Consider the following 21050-nt stretch of genomic DNA (forward strand, 5'->3'; position numbering starts at 1 on the left):
CCAAAAAACGGCAGGGGGGGGGGGGGGGGTGTAAAAGATCCTGAGCAGTTGGACTGAAAAAAGGTAATGTTAAATCAGTGTGCTGCTCAAACTTAATTCATGCCAAGGACCCCCAAATTGAATATGCATTTGGTCGCCGACCCCACATCTCTAAATATTTTGTTGTCCTATAATGGATGTTGCTAAAATAAGACATGGGCTGCAGGGGGTAGTGCTGTCGCCTCACAGCTAGAGGGTCCCGGGTTTGATTCCCGCCAGGGACGCTGTGGGCACTGGGGGTGTGTTCTCTCCTCTGTGTCATCAGTGCTCACTGCTCATACCCTACAGTAGGGCAAAAGGCCCTTTTTTAAATGTTTTTTTATCCCATGATTTTGTAACCCATTTTTTCACCCCGTGTCAATTATCTAATGTAGGCTAATCCTGGGCGCTACACTTCCTCTGCCAACATGTGGGGGGCAGAGGACTGTATACGGCAAAAATAGCCAATCTACCTGTATAAGTCCGTGTTGTGAGCTTGTAGATCGGCTACTTTTGGTAAAGAATTAACCAGAATATGCTCCAATACATTACTATCTATAGGCCTACATACTGTAATGAGGTTTTTATTTCTTTATCGCAATTCAATGAAATCTGATATATATATTTTTTCATGGCAGGAATGAATGAATATTAATGAAACATATGTTCGTGACACAATAAACGTGTCTCACTCTCACATGCATTATATGTAGCCTACTGTATAGGGCCTTAGTCCTACTCCTCCTCCCAGCCAACACTCCCCCCCCCCCCCCCCCCCCCCCGCAAACTGTTAATAAATATTCAATCAATCAATCAAAAATGTGCACAAACGTGTGCATCTGTGCTCAAGAGCGAGCTTGGGCAATGCATTATGGGGTATATTTGCTTCGCTGCAGCAATGTAGTGATCATCGGATGGTCCCTACATTTCCCGATGCATTGTGGGATACTTTTCAAATGCTTACTACACATTCGGACACTAAACCAAAATGCCGGAACCCCAAAGTAGTGCACTATATGGGGCATAGGGAATGAACGCAGCCCAGGATTACTGGATGTTTTTGTGAGGGTACCTACCCTAGGGGACACGGGGAGAACATGTAAAGGCCCTTTCGCCAACCCCACCTCGGGTATGGGCACTGACGTAGAGGAGGGTACACGCCCCCAGGCCCTTTCTGTGTGAAGTTTGCATGTTCTCCCCATGTCCCCTAGGGTAGGTACCCTCACAAGAAACATGCACTGGATATAAAAAATAGGATCCATCTTTTAATAATGAAAGCAAGGACTGTATCATTTAGAAAACATTGTAAATAAATACCTTCAAATAACTCAGCATGGTTACCAATTAAATACTGTGCTGTATTTACCTTAAAAATGAGTGAGTAGCCCTTTAAATGACCATCACTGTACCAAGAATAGAAACATACCTTAAAAAATGATTTGGAGGCAGATGGAATAAAGTTCGGAGAGAGTTTAAGGTTTAACAATTATTTTAGTCGGTATAAAGTCAATTTACATAGAGAATGTGCTACATGGTTCAGAATATTATTTACATCAATATAATTTAGAATAATCAATTGTTGATTCCAAATGAATCACCGAAGCTGAGCTGAACTCCGGAACTGAACTGAACTCTCTTCACAGCATTTGTTCCAGGCTAAATACTGCAGATCACATCAGATTTGTTGATATAAAGTTCATTGGCTGGAGATGTTTAATGTCCGCAATGTCAGATGACAAGACCAATGTTGGCCGTCTCAGGCAACCTATATATATAATTGAGGAAATATCTAGCATTGGCCCTCCATTGAGCTGACATCAACACAAACCTTGTCACCCTGTTCGGCAGTGTTGGTTTTGGCAGCATTTTTTGTTTCAGTTTTAGTCATAGTCTTTTGAATAGTTTTCCTTTAGTTTTAGTCACATTTTAGTCACCTGGAATGTCTTAGTTTTAGTCGACTAAATATCATAAGATTTTAGTCGACTAAATCTACGGCTGATTTAGTCGACTAAATTGCATTTTGGCGGGCGTTGATGCCGTCGTAATGACTGATTTTACACTTGCTGAAAATAGCCGATCGCCCAGGCCGTGGCGTAACGGTCTGGGCACCGGACTGGTAATCCAGTCGCAGTGTGCCGCGGGTTCGACTCCCGGACCCGACACGGCCTTTACTGCATGTCATCCCCCCATCTCTCTCCCGTTTCCTGTCAGCCTACTGTCTGTCCCTTCAAAAATCAATAAAAGGCGTAAGCCGCAAAAAATAAAAAATAAATAAAAAATAGCCGATCTACAAGCTCATAACGCGTCGCAGTGAGCTTGTAGATCGGCTATCTTCAGCATGCCAACCAAGTGTAACATGACTTATACTGGATCTTTTGTCCACTAGTCCCCTTCCTATAACATATTAGTCTATAGTATTTATTTTTTGGACAATTTTCAACATGTAGTAGTCTTAGTCTTAGTCATCGTATAGCTTAGTTTTTATTTAGTTTCCATTTAGTTTTCGTCAGTGGAAAAAACGTAGTCGACGAACATCAACACTGCAGGCTCGGGTAATATGCATGAACCGTACGACACTCTGTGCAGGTGTTCTTGCTCTGTGAGCAAATCACCTCGACATGCAATTACCTCCATGCCCCAGAGTTATTTATTCCATTCAGTACGGGGAACCCCCTTTTTTTTTTAGCTATTGAAAAATAGCAGACCTACAAGCTCGTAGCGCGGCACCGAGTGCCGCGCTACGAGCTTGTAGGTCTGCTATTATATACGAGCTTGTAGGTCTGCTATTGTTATTATTTTAAAAGTCAAAGTGTGGCGCAAATCTTTGAATATATATATTATTTCAAACATTACGTTAAAACATTTTTAACTCAAATCTTTGCTTCTGCGGGGGGGGGGGGGTATACCTGCATGGAACAACATAATTTCAGATGGGGGGGTCCGCGGCGAAATACAGATAATCCCATGGAAAAGGTTGAGAACCACTGACATACTTTATAGTTTCATAGGTTTTTCAGAAAACTGTTTAGAAGCCTTTTTTTTTAGAATCGGTCTCAGGAAGGAAAAGAAAAAAACCCTCCTCAGCCCTGGCTGTGTCGTTTATTGGCCGTGCAATTAAAGGGGCTTCTCAGGTTTAATCCACTAATACCTGAAACGCATCCGTGTCGTCTTATTCGCTTTTCCGTTTAACCACTTTAACCATCTTTTTTTTGTAACTATAGCTGTTGAAAATAATTGTGAAAACGTGGCACAAATCTTTGAATATATCTATTCTTTCATGGCTCATATCTTTGCTTCTGGGGAGGGGAGGTCCCTAGGAACAACACATTTTCAAGATGAGGGCTTGCACGGGCAAATATCATATCATTCTGGGCGGTCCGTGCCATCAAAACGATTGAGCACCGCCGACATAGAAACATAAGGTTTTTCATAAAACTTGTCATGATTTATAGAAGACATTTTGTAGAATCTGGGTTGGTCTCAGGTTTTAATGGCATAATTAATTTGACGGACGGAGCCCATTGTGGCCGGTGTCAGCCTTAAAACAAGGGAAAAGTAGAAAGTCTTATATTATGGCCTCTTTGTTTCAGAGGCGCCGTGGCGCGCCGTGACGGGTGACATTTCATTGTTCTGTCATTCCACTCTCTTTACTTCAGTGGCCATGCAGGCTGCAGGCTCTGACTGTAAGTGACTCAAAGAAGAGTGCACACGCATGCACACACACACACACACACACACACACACACACACACACACACACTTCTAAGCAGACGTGTTGTTGTTGTTATTAAGAAGCCGGAAACAAAAGCTTGGCTCTCATTTAAGAAGGCCCTATTGTAAGTGCTTATAGCATTGTATTTTTTCGTGCTTTGAAATGTACAGTTTTACTGCGTCGAATGCTGAGGCATTATGCCCTATTAGCCTATAGAGCCTGTTCATTATGCCTATACAGCCTGTTCATCCGTTGTCAACACCTGAGAGCTAACCGTGTGTGTACCTCGCTATACTTAATCCCATGGTCACATTGAAATGAGCCTCGCGCTTGTGTGTGCTCCTCCAACCTCCTCTCGCTTGAGCGAGAGGAGGTTGGAGCAAGGCGATCCAAAGTGAAGTGTAATCTCAGTCTAAATCACGGTGGGTGCGGCGGTGTGTCCCTGAGGAGGGATGGAGGGAGGGCCCCTCTCTCTCTCTCTCTCTCTTCCTGGGGTTAGGCAGTGAATTAAATCACGGCGCGGGGCCCCATTTTTCAAAAGTAACCTTTCCGTTGACAGCGTAAGTGAGAGCCAAGGCTCCCAGCGCACGGTCCAGGCCGCCCCAAAGAGTGTCGTGCCTTGGCGACGCCTCTCTCTCTCTCTCTCGATCTCTCTCTCTCTCTCTCACTCTCTCTCAGGGTGTCACTACTCTCTCTCTGCCCGCCTGCCTGTCTCCATGTGTTGATAATGGACGAGGCCATCTGCCTCTCTCCTCCCTCCCTCTCTCTCTCTCTCTCTCTCTCTCTCCAGACATCCAAAATGAAGTGCATCAAGCAGAGAGAACCACTTCTTATCTCTCTCAAGGCGTTTCCTTCAGATGTTCTGTGTGAATTCTGTCCACAAACCGTAACATGGCTGCTGTACACTAGATGTTTTTTGAGTGGTGCAACCGTGTGTGTGTGTGTGTGTGTGTGTGTGTGAGCGTGTGTGTGTGTGTGTGTGAGCGTGTGTGTGTGTGTCCGAGCACGGAAATAGCGTTTGTTCATCACCAAGTGTCACTGTTTCACAGCCTAACAGCCCTAGAGTCTAGGGCTGCACAATTAAAACACATTTTGGGCGGGAACCCCTTTTTGTGTTAGCATTATGTTATGCTTTAGCTATTGGAAAATAGCAGATATACAAGCTCATAGATCAAAATATTTTTGAAAAATCGAAGGACTGACATAGAAACATAGCTTTTTCAGAAAACTGTCAGGATTTAGAAGACATTTTCTGATCTGATCTCAGGTCAAAATGGGTTAATGGAAAAAAATGATTGTGATCCAGATTCAGACACCTGTGCGATCTCATTTCTACATTGGAGCAAGAATGGTGCAGCACTAGTTGGATGTCCAGTTCATTTTATAGTTACTCTGATGTTTTTGTTTTTTGCTATAGAGAGACTTTGACCCATTTAGGCCTTACATGATTTAGAGGCCATGTCCTCTAAATCATGAAAGTTTTCTGAAATACCTATGTTTCTATGTCAGTGGTGCTCAATATTTCATGTCAAGAACCCCAAAATTTATATGTATTTGGCCGCCGATCCCCATCTGAAAATATGTTGTTCTAAGGACCCCCCCAGAAGCAAAGATTTGAGTTTAAAACATTCGCTCTGAAAGAATATATTCAAAGATTTGCGCCACATTTTCCAATAAAACAAATTAGCAGATCTACAAGCTACGAGTTGGTAAGATCTGCTATTTTCCAATAGCTAAAGTATAACATAATGCTTAAAACACCAAAAGGGGTCCCCGCCCAGAATGGGTTTTAAGAGAGGATTTAGTCAAACACTTTGATGTTGTCTGTTTAAACAAAGCCACAGTAGTTATGGCTTCAGGTGACACATGTTCAGCAACAACAGACTAAAAGACAATACATATTTTCATGGAAAACAAATGAATCATGCAGCACGGCGTCCTCTACTCTGAGCCATCCCAGTCCCACCCTAGCAGTGATCAGGAGCCGTATGGCCTATAGGGATGGGCACCTTTGACAATGGAGAGGGCCACTATATTTCCAAATATTACTGTTGTAGCGAAAATAGCCGATCTACAAGCTCAACGCGCTTGTAGATCCTTGAAATCCTTTTTTTGTCTTTTTTGATTTGGAATCCTGAAATGTAACATTTTTATTTAATTTCAAATGCATTTAGTTATAGTTATGTTATCTTTACGAACTAAATCCAAACACATGAAAATACAATAACATTTTAATACTAGTTATTTAGCTACTAAGCTTCTAATATAGACTGAAGTAATTAAAGCGGGTCATGTTTGCATGATTGGAATTGTAACAGCTGAAATCAGTATTCTGATATTAACCTGAGGGCCGCATTAAGTGAAGGTGAGGGCCACATGTGTCCTAGTACGTCCCATCACCTAAAAATATCTCCTGTTTCCATACCCCTCTCAAACCCACAGCTATACGTGTAGCAGACTGCATGGTCATTGTGCTCTGCTTTGTGTTGTAAGTATGGCAGCTGCTGCCGTCCCCTCCCCTGGGAGCCCAAATTACACCCTGGCCCTGATTTAAAATCACAACACAGCAGGGACGTGCAGAGAGTGTTAGAGAGGCAGGGGCTGAAATCCCGTTAAGAGGGCACTTTTGAACAAAAATATATAGAGAAAATAGCAGATCTGCGACGTGTTGTGAGCTTGTAGATCAGTTGTTTTCAGGGCGCAACCCAGCACTCTTTATCTACTGGAGATGCGGTGTGTAACAACATGGATTCCGAAACAAATTTGTTCAAAGCAAAATGGCGCATTCCAAGTTCAGGAGACTTTGGAAAAAAGGGTATTTTCCTGAATGGCTGCATGCCTTCCGGTATGGCATGGAAAGGAGAGGAAGGCATTTGCATTTCTTCCACCATAGTAAATGCTGCATTCATGGTCTGGAGAGGGCAGTTGTTTTACAGACGGGCTAAAGGGGTGTCTGTGTGCACGTCCCTGCAACACAGAACTCAGTCATGCATGTTTTTTCTTCTCCTTCTATTGAGCGGCTTTTCTGCAATCAACGGCTAACGCAGATAAATACTGTACACGGCAGGATTAGTCTGGAATTAATCTTTAGTTGGAGTTAATTAATTAGAAATTTCTCCATCCATGCCCGTAATGTCAATAGGCCATGTTTCAATTAGAGACACATGCGCACACGTGCACGCACGCACGCATGCATGCACGCGAGCAAGCCCACACCCACAGAAAGACCACGTCCTAATATTTTAATTGAACGACAGACACACACACACACACACACACACACACGTTGAACAGTGTTTCGGTTCAGTGATGTCATCAGACCGTTGCCACATGCAGGATGAGTCAGTGATCAGAGGGACTTGTCTGAATCATTTTATGATCCACTTAAGCCGCCCTCCCGTTTAATGAGGACCAGCAGCTAGCAGTCTGCTGGGTGGTGTGTGTGTCACCCAACCACCCACCCACCCAGGCTGGCTGGCGGGGTGTCCCTGTCCCTTGCCTGCCTGGGTAGCCTCGGTCCCAGGCTTACTTATCTGCTACCGGCGGATGTATCCTCCGGAACATCCGTCAGATGTATTTCCCCCGGATACGATATTTTCCCGACCTCAAAGCAGACCAGAGGTAGAAAACTGTCGTTCCCTGATGTCATCGCTATAGGGACACATGCATCTTGTGAAATCCACGGTCGAAAAACTATGATGATGAACTTGAGTACTGATGGGGTCGAGTCTAGCTTTGTCAACCACTGACTGACCACAACACCTTGGGTACGTGTTGGAAACGACGCATATTTATTTAAATATCAGACTGTCAATACACCACAGTGATTATAATAACTGTCATTTAATGGTGGCATGTCTCAATAAGTTGAATTTCCCCCGAACGAAGCGTGAGGTTTGATTTCACCCTGTAGTATTATGAAACAATGTTGGCATGCGGAGACCAGAGCAGAGAGAGGCTCTACTGACTTCATGAATTAATTTCTCTAACAGGGCCAGCTCCTTCCACAGGCTGTGATTCAGAGAGAATCTGTCGCTGTGAAACCCTGAGCGTCCATGTGACTTGAGCAGTGGTGCCAAGCAGTGGGTTGCAACCATTTTCATATCGAGTTTATTTGGCATCATCATTTGATGACATTTTGGACCCGAGACTAAAGAATATTTTGTTGTCCGTTAATACTTCCGTTGAAATAATCAATATTAAAATAAATTATTTTACATTCTCTAATTGTATAGACTTCTTGTAAGTTAAGTAATGCAGATGTTTAACAATAAATTAACTCTTGAGACTGTAACATGAAACCAAATTGGTTTCATGTTAATTTTGGTTTCATTTTACGCTGTACTTGTACTTGTACTTTTACTCTATTACTACATTTATTTGAAAATGTTAGTTTGTACATTCTTATTATTATTACAAAAGCTACATTAACCACCATTAGCCATATATACATGTCGTCCATTTGAAAATAGCCGATCCACAAGCTACAAGCTTGTAGATCTGCTATTTTCAAAACATCTTTATACATTTGAAAATTTAAATGAGACATATTCTGCACCATGAATACTTTTACATTTGGTACATTAAGTTCCGGGTTTGATGCCAATACTTTTCTTTCTTTTACTCAAGTACATTTAGGATTCTGGACTTTTACTTGCAGGTAACAGAGTATAGTTCTATATTGCAGTATAGATACTTTTACTTAAGAAATGTAGTACTTTTTCCATCACTGCCTGTTCGGTTCCATTTGCGCACACTCAAAGACTCTCTCTCTCTCTCTCTCTCTCTCTCTCTCTCAGAGACACGACTGACATGATTTGTGAAATTAATTTCTCTAATAATAGCCTCGTTAATTCGTGGGCTATGCTTTAAAAAAGAAAACGCCAACCAGAGAATCTCTCTCTGTACTCTCTGTTAATCCTGAGCAGCTATAGGCCTAATGTGACTCTGGGAGCATTGCAAATGGAACCATATGGACCCGTACGGGTCCATTTGGTTCCATTCTCTCTCATGAGTCACATTAGCGTGGAGCATTTGAGTGCCTATAGCTACTGCTTGTCTTGTGAAAACATGGCTTATGCAATTAAGCATGGGTAGAGTGTGTGTGTGTGTGTGTGTGTGTGTGTGTGTGTGTGTGTGTGTGTGTGTGTGTGCAGTGTGTGGGGTGTGTGGGGGGGGGGGGGGGTGCACGCATGACGTAAAGACTGTGTGGATGCCAGGAAAAGGCAGCAGGGCCTGACTGACTATCTGGCCGTGTTTCTCAATGACTGACTGTGTGTGTGTGTGTGTGTGTGTGTGTGGTGGGGGGGGGGGTGGACACAGGAAGAGCCCCCCCATTGGCAACCCCCCCCCCCCCCCCCCCCATGCACACACGCACGCACACACACCCACACGCACACACACAGCATGTCTTCGGAAGACAGGTTGCCGTGGAGACAGGTGTGGATGCTCTTGCTGCGCACGCGCACACACACACACACACACACACACACACACACACACACACACACACACACACACACACTCTTTGAATGGTGTAATGAAAAGCAACAATTAAAGTGATTGTAGCGGATATATTATAGCCTGTCAGTGTGTGTGTGTGTGTGTGTGTGTGTTCGTGTGTGCGCGACGTGCACACACGCACGCGCACGTGCGTGCGATAACTGGAGCCGTTTGATCTCCGGGGAACACTAGTGGAGCCTGTCAGTCCCTTTAATGTCCAAACGAAGAGAGAGAGAGAGAGAGGGGGGAGAGAGAGAGAGAGAGTCCTACATTACTTCACACGGAGCCTCATCGCAGCAGAGCTGATTCTAATGTGCAGCAGAAAAAAAACACTGCGTGATTCCACACGGGGGGAAAGATTCTACACAACGGACAGATCTGACAGATCTGACTCGAGATCTCGATCTCCTCAGAAGAATATAGCCTAAGAAACAAAAAGTCAAATCCTCATGTCACTCATTCCTGTGGCTGGGTGGGAGTCATTTCGGTTCGGCCGTGCGTTGTGGTTGCAGAGAGAATATCAGAGAGATAGAAAGCTTTAATTGGCTTTAATTGTTCATCATTTGCAGCGTTGGAGGAGTGGATCGACGCACATTCATATCTCATTCTCATAGCGTTCAGTTAGTGGGGTGTTTTTGGTGGTGTATCAACATCCACAGAGTGAGGGAGCAGTGTGTGTGTGTGTGTGTGTGTGTGTGTGTGTGGGAGATGGAATCACCACAGCAGAGGAACGTTCTTCTGCGCTCCCACGGACACGGAGCGAGTTGCTTCCAACCAGCTGAAGAAGAATGCCACCGAGTTCTGCCGGTCTGACGATCTAAAGTCCCGTAGATCCATTATTATTATTATTATTATTATTATAGTCCTGGACTTCATCCTACAAACTAAACATTCTCCTCTTTGTTCTGTTGATGAGACAATATATAAACCAAGGATTATTAGTAGTTTGCGCTTCTGAATTCTTCCAGTGAGGATTTAACGCGATACACCTGGCGTGGCATGCATGCTGTTGGATTGGATATACCACTATCAGGCTAATCACTGGTGAGTGGTGACTGACTAGACTATACTGTTCTCTCGCGGGTTAAACATTGATTTATTGACGGTTTGTGTCTTCTTGACAAATGGATTGATGTCGCCTCCTTTTCTTCTCCCACGACGGGGGGATCGAAGTGATCGTTTTCTTTTCGACAGTAGAGCGACTCTTGAGTCTTCTATGATCTATTCAACAAGCGAAGGACTGGCCGGACGGAATTAAATGAAGCGATGCTGCCTGGATGGACGCAGTTTGTCTGAACAGTCGGATATCTACGGATGATGATGATGCCGTTTTGTGGTGTGTTTGTATAGCTCCACCTTTTTTGAATCACTATCATCTCGGCGGGGGAAGAATTGAGGTGATGAATGGGGTATTAATTATGCACCGTAATGCACGAGGATGCTTTAATACGCACACCAACGTGTTCCTACTGTATTTATAATAATAACTCAACTTCTGGGGTCTTTTCTGACCTCTAGTTCAGAGTTCACAGTCTCTTAATTGTCTGTGAAAACTTAACCTCTGCTTGAATTGCTTTAATTGAATACTTTATGAACAGTTTGCAGACAGGGAAGTATAGTGTCTACAGTTCAATACGACCGTCTGTTATTCAGTGGATTTAAAACCCGCAAGGAAGCACTTATATGGCTTGTTGTTTCCATTGGGGTCTTTCATACTCAATTCATTGGTTCCAGTGAGTTCAGACCGCACCATTGATTGATTGAATACTTTATTAACAGTTTGCAGGAAAACAGTACAAGAAAGTACAGTTCAATACAGTCTGCTATTAAGAGGATTTATAACCCAAGACAGCGTTGTATGGCATGTTGTTTCCATTGGGGTCTTTCATACTCAATTCATCGGATTCTTCAGTGAGTTCAGAGCACATCAGCATGTCTCCTAGAGGTCCCCGGACCCCGCCAGGCATCACCATGTCTCCCCATCAGCCTCCTAGCTCTCCATGGACCCCTCCGTGCTCTGGACGTCCCCGGGGTCCCCATCAGCCTCCTCCTAGCTCTGCGTGGACCCCTGCAGGGCTCTGGCTGTGGAGAACCGTAGTAGTGCTGGTAGTTCTGGCGGTGCTCGTAGTAGATTCCGCGTGGGCGCAGGACTCCTCGTCCTCCTCCTACACGCCCCCCCACTCCATCCGCGTGGAGGGTCAGCTGACCCTGGGGGGGCTGTTCCCCGTGCACGCCCGCGGCGGTGGGGGTTCGTCGTCGGGTGGGACCTCCCCCCCTTGCGGGGACATCAAGGCGTCCACGGGCGTCCACCGCCTGGAGGCCATGATGTACGCGCTGGACCAGATCAACATGGATGACGCGCTGCTGCCCAACATCACGCTGGGCGCGCGCGTGCTGGACACGTGCTCGCGGGACACGTACGCGCTGGAGCAGTCGCTGACGCTGGTGCAGGCGCTGATCGCCAAGGACACGACGGACGTGCGCTGCACCAACGGAGAGCCGCCGCTGTTCCTGAAGCCCGAGAAGGTGGTGGGCGTGATCGGAGCGTCGCAGAGCTCCGTGTCCATCATGGTGGCCAACATCCTCAGACTGTTCCAGGTAGGGGGTGTGTGTGTGTGTGGCAGCATTTAATCTAGCCCCATATGTGCCCTCTCCCTACGCTCATTCTGTAGCTCCGAGATGAGGTCACACACTGGGCCCCTCCCACCGCGTTTCAGAAACGGCGCAAGTTTCCACAAGAAGTTTTTCTTATCCTTACCACACCATTAATCCAAAACGTGTAGGGCCCATGTAGGTTTACACTATTAATTCAAATTTAGGAGCGGCCCAGAAAATCCAACTCGCCATTTGAACTGAGCCTTTACGTCCTGTCTTTTGTCAGTCGCTTCCATGTTTATCAAGGAAGTTGAAAAGCTTTAGCGCCTCCCCGGCGCCTCACCTGGTCGAAAATTTCCAACTAACTTCAGTTCACTCGACATGCACGCGCACACGCACACTTCCTTGATAAACATGGAAGCATGAAAACATGAAAGGCTCAGTTCAAATGGCGAGTTGGATTTTCTGGGCCGCTCCTAAATTTGAATTGGTGTAAACCTACATGGGCCCTACACGTTTTGGATTAATGGTGTGGTAAGGATAAGAAACGTTTCTTGCGGAAACTTGCGCCGTTTCTGAAACGCGGTGGGAGGGGCCCAGTGTGTGACCTCATCTCGGAGCTACAGAATGAGCGTAGGGAGAGGGCACATATGGGGCTACATTTAATCCATATATTGTGTGGAATAGGAATAAAATCCACTGATAAAGATGGTTGTAGTTATGAAGTAGACTTATTTCTATTCTGGAGAAATAAAAAAGGGGAAAGGAGGGGAACAAAATAGGCGATTGATTGATTGATGTGTATTGTGCATTGATTGATGTGTGACAAGATTTTCAATGATTGTTAGAAGGATAACACTATAAGCCCTATATGGGGCTTGTTGTTTCCATTGTGGTCGATCCAGGCTAAGGTATTCAATTCATCAAGACATTTAAAGACATACATACAATCACACTTTGAGATTGTCTGTCCTACTGTAAGGAAATATTATATATATAATAGTGGTTGTTGTGAGACTTGAGGGTGAAATTATTCCGACATGGTAATCTTGTGTCGCTTGCCGGAAATAACAGATCTTTTCAAGCATCTGAGAATGAACGCGTCGCCCCCCCGCGGCAGCTTGCAGATCGGTTATGTTCGACTCATAGTAGCGACACACACCATCGAGAGAGATAGAGAGTATAGGCCTATCTCTAGTGGTGCTGAAAGGACAGCTCCCTGCAACATCTGTAAAACGCTGCTTGACAGCGCGACAGACAGACAGAACGCTCAGCATCAACACATCCCTGACTATCGCTGGCCTGCTCGGTGGTTCTTTGATTACAGACACTTGTAATTATTGGTTACAGCACGTTTTGGTTGTTGGAGGGGATGAGAGGGGAGGGGTGGGGAGTGGAGGGGGCTGTGAAGCTTTTGTATGCCAATTGATTTTTTCGTTTGTGTGGGATCCACTCCGCTCCTCTAACTGACTTATTAATGACTTAATTGAGTTGTTGGATGAAAGTAGCCTAATGGACTGTCTGTCTGTGTTCTCAGAACGGGTCGACGACTCGACAGACAGCGAAGCAGTGTGGTTTGATTCTACAAATGTCTTCTAATGTTTCTATGTCAGCCGTTAAATTATATGTAATTGGCTGCCGATCCCCATCTGAAAAATTGTTGTTCCAGGGACCCCCCCAGAAGCAAAGATTTGAGTTAAAAATGTTTGCTCTGAAAGGATATATATTGAAAGATTTGCGTCACATTTTCATAATAAAAAAAAAATTGCATATCTACAAGCTCGTAGCGCGGGCCGCGCTATGAGCTAGTATGAGCTAGTAGATCTGATCTAGTAGATCTGATCTAGTAGATCTGATCTGTTGTAGTTTTAGTAAAAACAGAGATATGTGTTTGTTTGGGTGAGTGGTGAGTCTCTTTCCACGGTTATTCCACACAGCTTCTGTTTCTGAGAGAGGCTTTTAAAGCGAGTCGACCAGAAACATCCGAGCAAACCGCGTCTATGTTAATGATCTGCAGTAACAGATTGTGACAGTCAATAATGCATTTGTGTATTTTTAGATAAATTAAGACAAACCAAACCCTAAGTAGCTGTTTAACCAGAGAATACAGCCAGCAAAGTACTTAACATGCTTTTAGAACCCACTCTTTATAGTGCACATGCATACATGCATATAATAGTTCCAACCACAACCCTGTTAGCATCATGACATGAAGTACTAATAGTTCCAACCACAACCTGTAGCATCATGACATGAAGTATACTAATAGTTCCAACCACAACCTGTAGCATCATGACATGAAGTACTAATAGTTCCAACCACAACCTGTAGCATCATGACATGAAGTATACTAATAGTTCCAGAACATTTCGGAATGAATACAAACAATGCCAAACTACTTTTGATAGAAGGCTTAGGTTCTATAAAAGACGTTTTAGGAGAGGGCAAGCCATAGAAATCGACCAAACACAGTTTAACAATCCACAATTATTTTGGAGAGAAATAAATAAATTGGGTCCCCAAAAGAGTAAACTGCTACCAATGGAGATCTTAATGGAAAATGGTGAATCATCATTTGAAACCAATCAGATAGTAAGACGGTGGGAAAATGATTATAGGGATTTGTATGCTTGCTGTAATCTTCCTCTATTCAATGAGCAGTTCCTAAAAGAAACATGTAAACTGAAATGCGAGCTGGAGGAGAGGATGTGCAATGAGCATACAACATACTACCAACAGCATATACTGAATAATGGTATAACCAGTGTTGGGCAGTAGCTAGCTACAAGTAGCGAAGCTACATAGCTTAACTACATTTATCAGTAGCTCGATGGTAGCTTCACTCCTTTTGAACCAAGTAGCGTTTTTTGTAGTGTAGCTATTTTTAGACCCAAGTAGTGAGTACCATAAAGGAGGTTCAGGATGCTATAGACAGAGCTAAATTAAAAAAGGCAGTAGGTGTGGAGGAACTCCCCAATGAAGTGCTTAAATCCCCTCAAATGTTGACTGTACTGCATTCCTTATGTCAAGTTTGTTTCAATACAGGCATCACACCCTCTGTGTGGGACAAATCGATAATTATACCCATTCCAAAATCGCCAAAGGCCGATCCTAGAGTGCCTCTAAATTATAGAGGCATCAGTCTGCTCAGTACAGTCTATAAGCTTTATTCCAGTGTTTTAAATAAAGGACTTACTGATTACCTGGAGCATAGTAACATGTTGGTGGATGAACAAAACGGCTTCAGAAAAAACAGGGCTTGTATTGACCATATTTTTGTTATATCATCTATAGTAAGAGCTAGATTAGAGGAGGGTAAAAACACATTTGTCTGTTTTATTGACTTTAAAAAAGCCTTTGATTGGATCAACAAAGACCTGTTAGAATATAAGTTACTTTGCTCTGGTATTAGTGGTACATTTTATAATGCCATCAAAGCTTTATACAAAGCCCCAGTCGCTTGCCTCCAGTTAAATGACCTCAGAACTGGTTGGTTCCCCACACCATTTGGTGTGAAGCAAGGTGATGTGCTCTCCCCCACTTTATTTGCCCTTTTTGTAAACGATTTAGCCCAGGAAATTAAGCAGGCCAATTTGGGTATAACAATGGAAACCATTAATTTGAGTATTCTTTTATATGCTGATGATATTGCTCTGATGGCTGAAAATGAGTCAAATTTACAAAAAATGCTGAATATTGCATGTCTATGGTGCAGTAAATGGAGACTTTCGATTAACAGAGAGAAAACTCAGATTATACACTTCAGAAGGAAGGCTGTACAGCAAAGTAACCACAGTTTCATGTTCGGGTCAATATCTTTGACTTATTCCCCCTCATACAAATACTTAGGTTTTGTTTTTCATGAATATATGAGTTTCTCTGAGGGAAAGAATGTATTGGCTGACTCAGCAGGTAGAGCATTAGGTGCCATATTAAGTAAAATTAAATTTTGCCCTGATTTAGGTTTTGCTACATTTACCAAGCTCTATGACGCCATGGTCTCTTCCATTCTGTTTTATGCAGCAGGTGTGTGGGGCTTTGAGGAGGCTACCGAATGTAAAAACATTCAGAGTAGAGCGTTGAGGTGTTTTCTCGGGGTGCATAAGTATACCACTAAGTTGGCCATTGAAGGTGACACAGGTTGGGAAAGCTGCCTGACAAAGCAGAGATGTGAGATGATCAGGTTATGGAATCGCCTTATCCAACTGCCAGAAGAGAGGCTTACAAAAAATATATTTAATTGGAATAAGATGTAATCATCCGTGGATAAGAGAGGTCTCAATTTTCTCAATTTCTGACTTAAACCCATATTTTTTAAATAACCTTCATTGTAACATTAATACAGTCAAATATAAACTGTCAGTGTTACATCAGCAGAAATGGAGGGTGGACATTGTGAAGAAGGCGAAATTGAGAAGTTATATTCAATTTAAAGAGGATTACATGACTGAACCTTATGTTGCATTTAATTTAAAAAGAGGACAGAGGTCCCTCTGTGCCCAGTTAAGATCTGGTGCTTTGCCTCTGGCAGTTGAGGTTGGCAGATATACTGGCGTTTCTGAGGAGCAGCGACTGTGTGCTCTTTGTGACCTGGGAGTTGTAGAGGATGAGTTTCATTTTGTTTTCTACTGTCCACTATACCATGATTTAAGAACCGTTTTATTTGAAAATATTCAGGATAAGAACCCAGATCTGTTTTGGATGTCTGAGTGTTTTATGTTAAATTGGTTGTTCAGTAATGAAGTTTTTGTTTTTGGAAAATTCATAGAGAAGGCATGGCAGTTACGTTGGAGAACGATGTATCCATGAGTAACTGTCTATTTGTGTATATGTATTAGGTACAATTTTGTGAGTGTCTTGTAAGCCCGTGCGGGCTGGGCATCTTATGATGTAGGACACTTTAATAAAAACTATCTATCTATCTATCTATCTATCTATCTATCTATCTATCTATCTATCTATCTATCTATCTATCTATCTATCTATCTATCTATCTATCTATCTATCTATCTATCTATCTATCTATCTATCTATCTATCTATCTATCTATCTATCTATCTATCTATCTATCCAACTACAACCTGTAGCATCATGGCATGAAGTATACTAATAGTTCCAACTACAACCTGTAGCATCATGACATGAAGTATACTAATAGTTCCAACTACAACCTGTAGCATCATGGCATGAAGTACTAATAGTTCCAACCACAACCCTGTTAGCATCATGACATGAATCATCACGAGACATGGCCAAAGCATTTCCGGGGGTCCCCAGCCAAAAAACGTTGAGTACCCCTGATTTAATCCACCCAAAACATACTTTTTGTAAGAAAGGATCATGTATCGTTTAGAGAAATGATCCGCAAATCAAGCTTTAATGTTTTTTGTCTAAAAATAAGAATTTGAGATATGTACATTCTAAAATCTGCGTCTGCATAACACAGCATAAGCCATTTATCACCCGGTGCCACTACACTCCCTCTGCCAACCTGGGGAGAACCCCGAACTGAGCTCATGCTTCCTTCAATGCATGAGGAGTGAGCAGAGCAGGCCGCTTCTTATCACCTGGCAAGGTGGAGAGTTTCCCCGGTAGGATGTAGCGCGTGGAAGGAACACGTTATTCCAACCAGTTCCTTTCCCCTCCATCAGGCGCCCTGGCTGGCCAGGGGGAGGCAGTATAGAGACCAGGATTACTGCATGTTTCTTTGTGCTTGTGGTTAGGTTTAGGTTAGGGTTTGAGGTATAGGTTGTTGGTCTAATGACAGTCGGACCAATAGTATGTCTAAACTAAAGCCTGTACTCCTAGCTGTGAGGTCGACAGCGCTAACGACTGTGCCACTGTCAATTCATGGCCGTGAGCTTGTAGCTTGGCTATTTTTTCCCCCTCACGACGCTGCTGTGCGACGACGTGGTGTGAGTCAGGCTTTCGTTAGTAAGAGTCACACAGGAACAGGGTGGCTCGTCTATGAGAGAGAGAGAGAGAAGCGTAGGTGAGACGCCCTCACTCACAAACCACACCATGGCGCACAGAAAGAGGATTAGAGTGTCGTCATGCCGGGGCAATCAGCCGGGATTTCTATGGATTGGCAGCACCTGTCACACATCCCCTTCCCACGGCTGAGGCAGTCACTCTGCATTTATGCTGATATCCTCTCCTCTGCCTCCTCTCCTCTCTGCCTCCTCCTGTGTGCCACCTTACCGCTGTCAGCGCGGTGCCGACACTGATCCCTATGCAGCCACAGGCAGGCAGGCAGAGCTTTACAGTACACTACATTTTCAGAGGTCCCGTCGGGCAATTACAGGTCATGTTCTACTTGCCCAAAGCTCATGCCCACTTGCCCGAAAAGTAAATGTCCATTATAAAATGATCATTTTGAATTACCGTTCAACTTTCCGGGGCTATGCGATGATAAATGTCATACCATGCCAAATAACTACTTAGCTATGAACATGACGATGGGTTTCACACTTATTGTTATTGTATATTTTTAAGCGTAGCAGCATGGACGACACATTATATAAGAGTATTATAGACTCTAATTTTACATTCCATAGAACAGAAGACGGAGCGCTCTGGCCACGTTCAGTTCTTTAGACAGATATCTGGTGTTGTGTTTATAGACGGTTGTGTCCCCCTCCTAAACGAGCACTTTGCCCTGTCAGGCAACCTGAAAGCAGACTCCACCTGCCGGGAAGTTTTATTTACCTGCCGCGGGCAGGTGGGCAACCCTTAGTGTTTTATTTACCTGCCAGGGGCCGGTTGGCAACCCTTAATGTTTTATTTAGCTGCCAAGGGCAGGTGGGCAACCCTTAATGTTTTATTTATCTGCCAGGGGCAGGTGGGCAACCCTTAATGTTTGAAACCAGTCCCTTGACTTGAAGTGCTCTCGGGAGGTTCCCTCGTCAGGAAGTGCCCCTCCAGCTGAATCAAGTTCCCTTGATTCAGCACTTTGGGTCAACTGCTGTTGTTTTTTGCTATATAAATAAAATTGACTAGACTTGACTTGATTAGGGTGCTGTGTATAAAAAAAACTGTTTGGAAATGCACTCGCCCTCCTTGTGCAGAAACAGGAAATGGACACCATTCATTGCCATGGTTACCATCATGCCATTGTGTTGCCTGTTATTTTGTTTGTACAGTTATATTGCATTGCATCGTGTAGGCCTATATGTTTGTGTGACATGTGGATTTCATTAAAATGGACATTTAAAGGTATATTCAGTGATTTCACTTAATTCAAATATCACTTCTTTTTTTGTTTTGTTGTGATAATCCTCCCTACTATAGAGTGTGCTGGCCATATAAGGAGTTCCTCCCTGTCCCCAGTTAACCCCTGGGGGTCAAAAAACCTTAGGTTTCGTTTTTGACTCTCTATCCTGATTGGACGAAAGGCTGGGTCCCACAGCCAAAAACGAAACCTAAGGTTTTTTGAGTGAAATCACTGAATATACCTTTAAAAGGAATTGCAGCGTGACTGTCAAAAAGGACATTTCATATACATCCATGGTGTTTATAAATCATTGTGTTAAAATGTGTTTTGTTTGTGTGGTTTCATTTATAGTTTTTCACGGTGGGGTAAATAAAGAGCCCTTGTGAACATCAGTTGGAGCATTGTCTATTCTGCATCAGATGAAGATTGTTTAGGAGCAGTTTATTTATCATTTATTTGTGGGGGTACTTACATTTGTAGGTCACGGTTTCCATGCAGACACAGAGCAGGGCTGCACAAGGCAATCAAGTTTAGATCGGCACAGACTTGAGGGCTTTATAAGCCACTTCCACTCAAGGCTGCTTGGTTTCAGACGACACTTAATATGGTGCAGCCTTGCGTGAACGCGCATACTGAGTGCAAGTGTGTGTGGCGAGGAGGCGGTTTCAAAAAGGGCCTTAGTGTTTTATTTAGCCTCCACAGGGCAGGTGGGCAACCCTTAGTGTTTTATTTACATGCCAGGGGGCAGGTGGGCAACCCTTAGTGTTTTATTTAGCTGCCAGGGGGCAGGTGGGCCACCCTTAGTGTTTTATTTACCTGCCAGGGGCAGGTGGGAAACCTTTCTGAAACCAGCTCCTCGCCACTCGCCCTGCACACTTGCCCTCGATATGCGCGTTCACGAGAGGCTGCGCCATATTAAGTGTCGTCCGAAACCAAGCAGCCTTGAGTGGAAGTGGCTTATAAAGCCCTCAAGAGCGAGTCTGTGCCGATCTAGACTTGATTGCCTTGTGCAGCCCTGCTCTCTGTCCGCATGGAAACCGCAACCTACAAATGGAAGTACCACCACAAATAAATGATAAATAAACTCCTCCCAAACAATCTTCATCTGATGCAGAATAGACAACGCTCCAACTGATGTTCACAAGGGCTCTTTATTTACCCCACCGTGAAAAACTATAAATGAAACCACACAAACAAAACAACTTTTAACACAATGATTTATAAACACCATGGATGTATATGACATAACATGTCATTTTTGACAGTCACGCTGTATTTCCTTTTTCCATATTAATGAAATCCACATGTCACACAAACATACACGATGCAATACAATATAACTGTAGGCCTATAAACAAAATAAAAGGTAACAAAATTGCATGATGGTATCAAGGTAACCATGGCAACAAATGGTGTCTCTTTCCTGTTTCTGCACAAGGAGGGTGATTGTATTTCCAAAGAGTTTTTTATACCCAGCACCCTAATCAAGGGAACTTGATACAGCTGGAGGGGCACTTCCTGACGAGGGAACCTCCCGAGAGCACTTCAAGTCAAGGGACAGGTTTCAGAAAGGACCTTAGTGTCAACGCCTGCTCAGACAGACCTACACGTCTGTATGTCGGTGGGAGGGCAAACTCGTTTTTTAAGTGTCCCTCTTAACCTTTTCCCCGGTACTCGGATGCCATGGCGGGGCTACCCTTTTATGAAGTGAAGCGCAGAGCAAGTGCAATTTCAGAGCTATTGTAATGAGGTCGTGTCGGTTCGGTTGTGGGTGCATGTATGTCACTCTGTTTTTGTATTGTAATGACTCATTACACTGTATTAGAGGTGGAAGGGTTGATCGAACTAATCAATGTGACCACTTAAACCCTGTACACGGAGGAGACTGGGGGTCCCACAGGGCGCTATGTTAGGCCTTCTCCTTTTTCTACACCACGACTGTGTTGACAACAGCTGGTCCACTAAGCTCAACAGAGTGTCACGTTGCAACGCCGTAGAGCTCTCGAGTTT

At 43.8% G+C, this 21050-nt stretch overlaps 1 protein-coding gene across 1 annotated transcript in view; it reads left to right on the forward strand.

The window, feature by feature from the left end:
• Positions 1 to 11164: 11164 nt before the first annotated feature.
• LOC310862010 (metabotropic glutamate receptor 7-like) overlaps positions 11165 to 21050 on the forward strand; it is a gene marked incomplete at its 5' end in the record, with an annotated part of 184899 nt that continues 175013 nt past the window's right edge. Inside the window, one exon of the mRNA XM_083769746.1 lies at positions 11165 to 11830. Coding sequence (XP_083625872.1) covers positions 11165 to 11830 — 666 coding nt within the window. The remainder of the gene's footprint in view (positions 11831 to 21050) is intronic.

Source organism: Protomyctophum parallelum (genome assembly GCF_964188405.1).
Source record: "Protomyctophum parallelum genome assembly, chromosome: 7".
In the NCBI taxonomy this organism is placed as follows: Eukaryota; Metazoa; Chordata; class Actinopteri; order Myctophiformes; family Myctophidae; genus Protomyctophum; species Protomyctophum parallelum.